At 35.0% G+C, this 10,617-nt stretch overlaps 2 protein-coding genes across 2 annotated transcripts; one reads left to right on the top strand and one right to left on the bottom strand.

Annotated features, from left to right (window-relative positions):
• The first annotated feature begins 219 nt into the window (after positions 1 to 219).
• LOC119668168 (WD repeat-containing protein 46) lies at positions 220 to 2,275 on the top strand. Its single transcript, XM_038077603.1, has 5 exons — positions 220 to 501; positions 572 to 781; positions 838 to 1,554; positions 1,606 to 2,064; positions 2,122 to 2,275. Exons 1-5 carry the CDS (start codon positions 367 to 369, stop codon positions 2,188 to 2,190), a joined length of 1,590 nt encoding a protein of 529 aa, XP_037933531.1. The 5' UTR covers positions 220 to 366; the 3' UTR covers positions 2,191 to 2,275.
• Positions 2,256 to 4,393, bottom strand: LOC119668167 (testis-expressed protein 10). Its single transcript, XM_038077602.1, has 2 exons — positions 3,094 to 4,393; positions 2,256 to 3,042 (listed from the first exon to the last, which is right to left on the bottom strand). Exons 1-2 carry the CDS (start codon positions 4,259 to 4,261, stop codon positions 2,285 to 2,287), a joined length of 1,926 nt encoding a protein of 641 aa, XP_037933530.1. The 5' UTR covers positions 4,262 to 4,393; the 3' UTR covers positions 2,256 to 2,284.
• Between the last annotated feature and the right edge of the window lie 6,224 nt (positions 4,394 to 10,617).

Here is a 10,617-nt window from a genome sequence, read left to right as displayed (position 1 = left end):
CATCGTATCTCAAATTGGTAAATGCCAATCGAAAGATCTTTCAAAACTCTATAAGAATAATGCCTTTTGTTTTAGTTGAATTCCTTATATTAACGAAAATATCATTTTTTAAAATTTTTTTGAAAATACAGCCCTGCATTTTCCAGCAACGTTGCTAACTTGGCACTAGCTATTTTCTCTGTTTCATTTCTTTATCTTCTTTGGTTGGTAACTTGGCACTAACCGCTTACACATATTATATGATTAAAACTGTACTTCTGGTAACACTAGTGCAAACAATCAACGTTCATTGGATTTATTTATGATCGTTGTGCACGTTTTGCCGTTGATAAGACGTGCGTTTTTGTTTAACTAAAAGCATTTAGAATGTCACAACCACTTGATAATAGAGATGATAGAAAATGTGGCAAACTCTGTGATTCAATATTTGCCAAGGATTCTGTAAAGCGAAAATATAAACCAAAGAAAAAAATTATCAGTGATGAAATATTTAACGACAGTGTAAGAAATCCCAAATATCTTCGTAAACAATTAAAAAATAAAAAGTAGTAAAATTTCAAAACCACTTTAGGAAAAATATTTAAGAGGTTTACCAGTTGATCCCACTGGCGTTGAAACTAAATTCTTTAAGGAAAAACTGAAGCAAAAGGAAATAAATTTAGAGTATACCGCTGAGCAAACTTCACGCACAGATGTATTGCTGTGCGAAGAACAAGGATTTATCAAGGCTGATAATGGGGAAATAACTGCTGAATATAAACAACGTGAAATAGCGAGAAATGTATTTATTTAGATAAATAACACTTCAATTTACATAACTTATTTATTATAATACAGGTAGACATTCAGTCAGCTGCTAAGTACTTTCGACTAAACCTAGATTTTGGACCATATGTATTGCGCTACACAAATAATGGTCGTCATTTATTGCTAGGTGGTCGTCGTGGACATGTTGCTACTTTTGATTGGATAACTAAAAAATTAAACTGTGAAATTAATGTCATGGAGGAAATAGTAGATGTTTCATGGCTACATGTACATACATTGTTTGCATGTGCTCAAAAGGATTGGGTTTATATATATGATAATCAAGGCACTGAAATACATTGCGTTAAACGTTTATACCGTGTTAATCGTATGGAATTTTTACCTTACCACTTTTTACTAGCTACTGCCAATCGTGATGGTTATCTCTCATGGTTAGACGTGTCCATAGGCGAATTAGTAGGCAATTACAACACTTATCTTGGGGAAATACATTTAATGCGCAACAACCCATCGAATGGAGTATTATGCATTGGAGATGGTAAAGGTGTCGTTTCAATGTGGTCACCAAAGGTTCGTAAACCCCTAATAAAACTATTATGTCATCCAACACCTATGACGGCCCTAACAGTAGATTTTAAAGGCAAAAACATTGTAACAGCAGGATTAGACCGCAAAGTTAAAGTTTGGGATATTCGGATTTTAAAATATCCATTAGTTACTTATAATCTGCATTTGCCAGCAAAACAAGTCGAAGTTTCCCAAAAAGATGTACTAGCCTTTTCAATGGTATGTAAAAATGGTGGTAATATATATTCTTATAAATAAAAAATTCTTTAGAGAAATTCATGTGAAATATACAAACATCTAATACTTTCCGAAAATTCAAACACTCCCTATCTACGGGTGCGCTGTGGTGGCTATGTACACAGCATGCGATTTTGTCCATATGAGGATATATTGGGAATTGCTACAGAAAAGGGATTTCAATCTTTATTAACTCCCGGATCAGGCGAACCCAACTTTGATGCTGTTGAGGATAATCCATTCCAGACAAAATCACAACTTAGGGAACATGAAGTGCATTCTATATTAGATAAAATACCAGCTCAACTTATTACATTGGATCCAAATGATATTGTCAATGTTAATATACCCTCATTGCAAGAAAAGATCGACAATAAATTGAAGTTGTTTGATGTAAAATCACAGGTCCATTCAACAAGTACAAAATTGAAAAGAAACGGAAGCAAAAATGTTACCCGCAATAAACAAATAATCAAGGAACAAAACCGTAAGGTAAAAGTACAAAATTAATAGTTTACCAAATGAATATATTCATACACTTTATTTCAGAAATTTACCGAACAAATTCGTAGAACTAAAAAAGAAGCCGTTGAAAAATACAAAGTTATAAATGATTAAATTCATATAAAAATGGAAAGTAAATCATACATTTTAGATCGTTTTAAATCTAATAAAAAAAAATATGAATTTGATAAACCTTTTATTTCATTCTTTAATTTAATCTTAAAATATATTTAAAGTAGTTTACAATGCGCTTATCTGTAATGTGTTCCTCAATTGTGTAAATCAGTTTATTTGACTCCTGTAGCAGTTCAGATTTTTCAACCCAATAAAATAAGTTCATAATTTGTTGTTTGCCATCAAATGCATTTACGGCGTCTACTACTTTAATGTGTTGAATATTTTTAATCACAGGAATTAAAAGTTTTGTCAAAGATTTAATGAAGGTCGTATTTTTCTGTTTTCCTAATATTGTCATCGTTTTTAATCCAGTTTCGTTTATATTTTCCTTCAATAAATGTTGTGGTAAGTATTCCAACAAATTTTCAAAACTCTCTGAAGCATATGATCTAAATAATTCAGCTGTGCTCACAATGTTACCAAATAAAGTTAGAATATATTCTAGCGAGCCATCCTTATCGGAAAACTTATTGTTAATAAATGCTTCAATAGTTACATTTAATAATTTTCGCAGTTGGTACTCATTACTTTCCAGAAGTTTACGACCATTTTGAAACAAATATGCTCGTAACACGTTTTTGATGGATATAGACTTTTCGTGGGAAAGGTTATCCAAATTACTGACGACTAAGATTATATATTTTAGACATATATCAAATTTATCTACTTGTTTACTAGTATTTCCCATATAAAATAGGCACAAAAGATGAGCAATGCACAAATTTTGTTGTAAGCAAAACTGCTCTACTGTTTCGCTCGAGTTTCTATGCTTTTTTTTTGAGTTCGGTTCTGAAATAAATTTTTATAATTTTATGTATAAACATAACTAATAACACATACCTGATATTACAATTTCACAAAAAGGAAATGTGGACTGCAGGAAAGTAAAAGTAAAAAGTTCTGCATACTCTTGAACAAACCAATTACTTAAATTAGTGTTTTCTAAGTTGTTTTCATAAATTTGAATTGAAGTCCAAAGATTTTCAATTATTTCCAAAACAGTTTTCAATGTTAACGCAGCGTCATGCGATAGTATAACTTTTGATGTTGTTTCAATTGAACGTACTTCTGACCAGGTATCTAAAAGCAACGGCATAAAATTTCCGACGTATTTATGGTATATAATATCATGTTCAGGAATTGTAATAGGTGAATAGTTATTGGAAAGCATTAATATTGAGGAAACATCACAAGCATGTTTTGTGTTATGAACACGTAACATAGAGTAACATTGCTGCTTGTTCCTATTATATGATACAATTTTGGTGGGCATCAAACCTTTGAGAGTCAAATTTTCTTTCCTAAATTGTTTAACTGAAGTCTTAAGCATTTTCAATAATCTTTGCAAAACGTTATATCGCCATTTTATTGTGTTTTGCTTCTGACCCATATGCGTGCTTAAAGTTCGTTCAGGGCCATCATCTCTACAAACGATTGAAATCATTTCAAGAAAATTCTGCATTATTTTTTCGAGGTTCACTATAACCAATTTAGGAACATGCTCTAAAATCACATCGAGCATTATCAATGAATCTTCTCGTATGTTTGGCTGTATATGTGACATCCCACAACACAAATATGATGACATTATGTGAAAAAATGGTTCCATTGCTTCCAGTGAAAAAGAATTCAACAAGACACTTAATGTTTTAAAAGACTCTCGCCTAGTTTGTTTATCAATGTCAAGAGAAATTGCAGAAACAGACCTTATTATGATATGTAGTTGTTTCTGAATTTCAAACGGATCATTTATAATTGCTTCTCGAATATTTCGCAACGCATCAATGCGATAATGCTGGCTGCGATTCCTAAGTCCTGCAACAACACTTTTGAAATTAATTCGCCTCTCTCCGTCTACGTACCATAACTCGTTCACTTGCTTTCTTAATGTTATTTTTCGAATTTGAAAGTCAGTTCTGGTTTTGTTCAATCCTTTTTGCAATTTAACTCTCTTAAACTTAACTTTCGTTTTCTCATTTCGTAAATTTTTCTTATATATTCTTTCCATTTTCGTAACAATATCTTTAAAATGAACTCAACAAACTAAAACCAATAATAATAATGTGCGCGAAGAGATAGCGTCGACGATAAGTCCAAGATGGGATTGGAACACTATTCGCAGCATGAAAAATGTAATATACTGTAATTAAGAAAAAATGTATTATTTTATTAAAATTAATGCGGTAAAGATCAACTTTAAGTAGAAAATTGAATTAATTTACTATTTCCATCCATTAATTTTATTTATGTGTAATTGATATAATTTGAATGAAATATGAAAAATAAAAATCAGCCCTAAAAGGTGGGATCACTAATTTATTAATAACTTTTCAACTACAGAGATCATTTTTTTCTTTTATAGCTCATTTGAAAGAGGATAAAATTACCTTTCATATAATGCAAAGTTTTGTAGAATTCAATTTTCTTCAGAACATGGAAAATAAAATTTTTTTAAAACGAAGTTACATTACAAAATTAATTATAACTTTAAAAGCAAAAATACAATTTTTTTTTGCAAATTAGCTTAATTGAAGGAGGAAGTTTCAAGTTTTCATTTGTAGATTTATACCTATAGATTGGTCGATTAACTTAATAGCACTGACAGACGAGCGCACTAAATTATCATTGAGCAGCCTTAAATGATCATTTTAAAAATACCCTGACAGACGTTATAAATTATCACTAAGAAGTTACTGTATCATATATTTTTTGTTGTTGAATAAGCAAATGAAAGAATTTTAAATTCAAAACGGATAAGCAAGAAAAATTAATGAAACTTGTTTTAATTAAATATAAAATATATAAAAAAAATATAATATATAAAAAAATATATCGAGTATTTACATTTACTAATGTTTCCTTATATGTTTTGTTTTCATTTTGACAACCAAATAGCTTGAAATTCGTTCCATTTTTTATTTCGTTTCGCTTGCATATGCAGCATTACCATTTCTAAAAACCTAAATGATGAATAAATTGGGTTAAATTCGGTCATTTAAAGACCATAAATGTTCATTTAAAACTGCTATATGAGCAAATAAATTATAATTTATCCCCTTAATGATAATTTAGCTCCCGTTTGTCAATGCTATAAAACTTTTGTGGGAGCGATTTTTTTGTGAATAAAATACTGTAGTCCCCAGTACGTCAAGCTGTGCAACGGGACTTTTTTTAACCGTAATATTTTTAAAGTATTTCCAACCAAATGTAATACATTTTTTGTGTAATTCTGGACGTGCAACGATAAATAAGTAATTTCTTAAAAAATAGGAAAACGCACTACAATTAAGCACAGTAAATTGGTGCTAACCCATTTTAAGGACGGTCAACCTCAGCGATAAAGTGCGGAACTTATTAATTTGTGCCGCTCCACTGTGCAGAGCATCATAAACCGCTTTATGCATTAAATAAACCGAAGTGCACCTGTTATGTGGATTTATTTTACATATTTGTCAAATTAAGTTTTGTCTTACTTTGTATCAAGACAAATAAAAGACAAAGCGCAATATCACAGTTTTTGTTTAGGAATTTGTCCTTTTTTTTTTTTTTTTTTTTTTTCCATTAGAGGTGGAATCTTCTAAAGATGCTGTAAAAGCATGCCCGATTCATACTGTTCGCTACCACTCTTTCTCAAGTTTACGCAGGTACGATGCTCTTGCATATGCCAAACTTGCGACACAGTACGCCTACGGACTAAACCTTAACCCCTATAAATAACACTGCCCTTTAGAAAACGTCCCGCGGGACCACCAGCTAGGTATTACTTCGCTAGGACAGGGCGAGCACTAACGCTCTATTTCTCAATTATCATTTACTCTCATTTGGTGTTGTCGTTCATCTCGTCGCAGTTGTTGCATGATTGCTGTAATTATATGATTAACTTGTTCCCAGGCATCTTTAGAGGACAACATGTATTGTACGACTCTATGACATGTAACATGGTTACCCATTAATCTTTCTAATGCTTCTCTAGCACGTGTAAAACGTATACAAGTTGTCAGTATGTGCTCAACGCTTTCTACCACTTTACCACAATGCAAACAAAAGGGGTCATCAGCATGTTTATATTTGAAGAAATATTCTCGGAAACAACCATGCCCTGTGAGAAACTGTGTAACATAGTAATTAGGTTCACCATATTTCCTTGAGGTCCAGGCAGCAATTGATGGAATAAGATTGTATGTCCATCTTCCTTTTGTTGATGTAATCCACCGTTGTTGCCACTGTACGTATATTTGACTTCGTACCTCATCTTTGTAATTTCGGCTAAGACACTCTTGTGATTTGAGATCTCTCAGAGCTGCAGCTTCTTTAGCCTGTAGGTCTATTGGTATTCGTCCAGCAAGGACGTTTATAGCTACTTCGGAGATTGTACGAAACGCGCAGCATACCCTTAATGATGCTAATCTATGAGCTGACACCAAAGATCTTGTATATGATAAACGGAAGGCTGCGGGATACCATATTGGTGCGCCATACATCATTACTGAAGTCGACACTGATGCCAGTAGTCTTCGACCTGCATATCTTGGACCACCAATGTTTGGCATTAATCTTGCAACTGCTGCACCGATTCTAATTGCTTTGTCACCAGCAGACTTCAGATGTTCCTTGAAGTTAAGCCTTTGATCTATTTTGACACCCAGATAATTAATTACCGAGCTTGATTTGATAGAAAGCTCGCCAACATGTATATCAATAAATTCTATTCTTTTTCTACTACTTAGAAGAACTGCTTCGGTTTTGTGCTCTGATAATTCCAGGCCCATTGACTCAAGCCAGACTTTGACCACTACGATGGTGCTATCACATTTCATTACAAGCTCGTTGATGGTTTTTGCAACCGCTACAATTGCAATATCATCAGCCTAACCAATTAACTGCACTCCAGCTGGTTTTTCTACATTAAATACGCCATCATGCATTACGTTCCAGAGAATGGGGCCTAAAACTGAGCCTTGTGGAACTCCTGCTGACACTAAATATGTCTTCACACCGTCGTTTGTGTCATACATTAGAATGCGGTCGTTGAAATAGCTTATGATCATTCTAAGTAGATATGCCGGTATTTCCAGTTTTGCTAGTGCTTCTATTGTTGCGTTCCAGTCCGCTGAATTGAAAGCATTTTTGATATCCAGCGTGATTATAGCACAGTATTCTTTGCTGCCGCCTCTCCATCTTTTTCCATCCAGCGCATTTTGGGCTATATTATGCACTTTTGCTATAGCATTTATAGTACTCTGGCCTTTCCTGAAACCATGTTGCCATATTGACAGGCCATTTGGTCCTTCCGTGTACTGTTCCAATCTGGTAGCAATAAGTTTTTCAAAAAGCTTTCCAGTAGTATCCAGCATGCACAACGGTCGGTAAGATGACGGCTCATGTAAGTGCTTCCCTTTTTTAGGGATAAGGACTAGTCGTTGTACTTTCCACGGTTTTGGAAACACGCCTTCTACTAGACACAATGAGAATACTTCCGCAAACAGTTCTGGCCTTCTATATACGATTTGTTTAAGCGCGCCATTTGGGATACCATCAACGCCAGGTGCTTTCGTATCCTTAATGATTTTTGCAGCTTCAAGAACTTCGCTTGGAGTTATTAAATTAACTTGGACGTCGTCATCGGTCAGTATGTGTGTTATCCCAGAGCCTTGTGGGAACAAGTTGCGTACGATCTCTTCTAAGAAACGAAAATTAGTAGGAGCTGATGGTGAAGTTCCCTTCATTATCTTTTTGATAGTTTGGTATGCTTTTCCCCAGGGATTAGTTGACAGTTCATCTAGCAAGGTGTTGTACAACCGCTTTTTGCTTTGTAAAATAGAATTACGGAGCTCTTTCCGCTTTTCCTTATAATGCCAGTTAAGTTGCTCAAAATTGTTATGCCCTCTTGCTCGTTGTTGAACTCTGCGTAATTTGTGACATTCTGTCCGCAGGTTTCCAATTTCTTCATTCCACCAAGGTGCAGGTCTATGATGTTTTCTTTCATTTCTTCGAGGCATTGATGCATCACAGATGTTTTTAAGTGATTGCATTAGGCTTGCAGCCTTACTATTTGCGAAACTGCCAGTTAGAATTATTTCATCAGCAAGAAGGTCAACCATTGCTTTATCTAATTTACTAGTATTCCATTTAATTGCTTGTGCTTTCCTTGTAAGTTCATGTTTTCGACTTATACGGTCTTGTGTTATTTCAAATATAATCAATTTATGATCACTAGCTGTGTACACATCTGCCACTTTCCATAGACTGTTTTTACAAATACTTCTACTTCCAAATGTAAGATCAATGGTTGATGTGAAACGGCCATTATCAAAAGTATAGCTAATGCCATCGTTAAGCAGGAAAATATCTAGTGAAGCAAAAGCCTCCAAGAGAGCAAAACCTCTTCTATTTGTACATCTGCTGCCCCAGGAAGTTGACCATGCATTAAAGTCCCCTGCTATTACTAATGGCGTTTTGTGTTTTGCATTCTCTACGAGGTGATCAAGCATAGTATTGAAGTCCTCTATGGTGTTGTTAGGTGAAACGTAGCAGCTGTAAAAATGTATACCATCTATTTTTGCGTATACGAAGCCATTATGCTGGTTGTTCTCAATAATTTCATAGCTTTTTTGGCCATAGATGTGTATTGCCGCTTTACCGCTCAGATCTCTGCACCACCTACCATCCCAGTCTGGGACGTTAAACGGTTCTGAAATTAAGAGAACTTCAGCTGTTAGATCATTTGCTGTTAACATCATTAGGTCTTGCGCAACTTCACAGTGGTTTAAGTTGATTTGAAGACACTTAACCATGTATATGTAATTTCCTACAAGCGGCTTGATAGACTGGACAGATTTTATTTAACATGTCATGATTGTTATTATCGGCAGGACATAGCAGACACCTGGGTGTCTTGTCGCAAGATTTGGCTTTATCACCTGTATTACCACACCTAAAGCACGCTCCTGCTCGATTGGTATCATTTTTGCAGTATTTTGAAACGTGTCCAAATTCTAGACATTTATAGCATCGAGTTGGTTGTAGGAACTCTCTAATTCTACATACTACCCAGCCAATCCGAATGCGCCCAGCATTTATTAGAATTTTAGCGTCGCGAGTGGGAAGAACGATTCTCGCATTTTGTGTCCCGTACCGTGAGGGGCGAATTACTTTTACCGCTTCTGGCTTCATACTTTCAATACTAGGGAATTGGCTTCTAATGGCGGTACAAACGTCTGATACTGTTGTGGTCTCGTCTAAGTCACGGCATTCAATGGTGGTTTGTTGGCTTACTACATGTATATCAGCGAAATCATGAAGCACTTCTGCGATGTTACCTTTGTGCTTGTTTGCGTCCACTTCAGGTCCGCGCTTAAGAATCAACATGAGCTCGCCTTTCGCAGTTCTTCGTATTTTATTTACGGTTGAACCCAAATCTGCCAGTTCAGAGTTCGACTTTAACATCTTGAGCATGTCGGCATAGCTTGCTTCTCCCTTTTTTTGTACAATTATCGCTTCTGGACGTGTGGGCTTCTCTCTTACATTGGCAGGTGCTTCTTTGCTCTTGTTACGAGTGACTTTAGTCCACGTTGTTTTGCGTATATCATTTATTTTTGGCTGCGATTCACTTCTCGTAATATTGACTATTGGCAGACTACCAGGTGCAGCCATCTGATGCAATTGATTTTTCACTGTTTTAGCCTTCTCTACTAATCGTTTCTTTACTTCATTGTTACCACATTGGGTCTGCGCGTCCACTGTTGTCCTTGACAGGCCTGGGCTTCTATATTTAGCAATAGCTTTTTTAATCTCCTGTGATATACTTGCTACCAGGTCTTTCATTGTTTGATTTATATGACGCTGGCTATTCATAATACCAACAAGAGCCTGAACCTTGCTCTCTAAATTATCAAAAGGCTCCTCTGTGTCTGTTATTGAGAGCCTCCTATCTGAAATCCCTGTGTTGAGAATCGCTGCCGTCGTTTCTGGCAAATTAATTGCTAAATTAGCGTTTGAGGCGCAGGCATTACCTTTATTTTCGACTGGGCCATTTTTACCGCCTGGTGATCTATGCGATTTAATTGCATTCGCATTAGATACCTCATCCTCCGTCACAGTTTTACCTGAATTTTCCATTATAATTACTTGTAATTACTATTGTACTTACTCAGGTGTGTTTTTAATTCCCACTGGGATGTATAATTGCAATTTACTGCTGGGGTACTGTATATGCTACTAAAAAGCTTTTGTTTATAATAATGTTCTAAGCAAAGGTTTGAAGCTTAGATTAAATACAGCTTTTTTTAGTTTCACTGCTTAAAGAGGTTCCACAAACAAAAGAATAAAACAACCACCAAATAAAAAATTAATTCACTACCGTAA

The sequence above is a fragment of the Teleopsis dalmanni genome, chromosome 1 (genome assembly GCF_002237135.1).
Source record: "Teleopsis dalmanni isolate 2A chromosome 1, ASM223713v2, whole genome shotgun sequence".
NCBI lineage: Eukaryota > Metazoa > Arthropoda > Insecta > Diptera > Diopsidae > Teleopsis > Teleopsis dalmanni.
This window is presented reverse-complemented; position numbering and strand designations above follow the sequence as displayed.

Coding starts and splice junctions, on each gene's coding strand:
- LOC119668168 (XM_038077603.1), top strand. CDS start 367: ATGTCACAACCACTTGATAATAGAGATGATAGAAAATGTGGCAAACTC. Junction 502..571: donor ATGAAATATTTAACGACAGT/GTAAGAAATCCC, acceptor AAACCACTTTAG/GAAAAATATTTAAGAGGTTT. Junction 2,065..2,121: donor TCAAGGAACAAAACCGTAAG/GTAAAAGTACAA, acceptor ACTTTATTTCAG/AAATTTACCGAACAAATTCG.
- LOC119668167 (XM_038077602.1), bottom strand. CDS start 4,261: ATGGAAAGAATATATAAGAAAAATTTACGAAATGAGAAAACGAAAGTT. Junction 3,043..3,093: donor TTGTGAAATTGTAATATCAG/GTATGTGTTATT, acceptor AATTTATTTCAG/AACCGAACTCAAAAAAAAAG.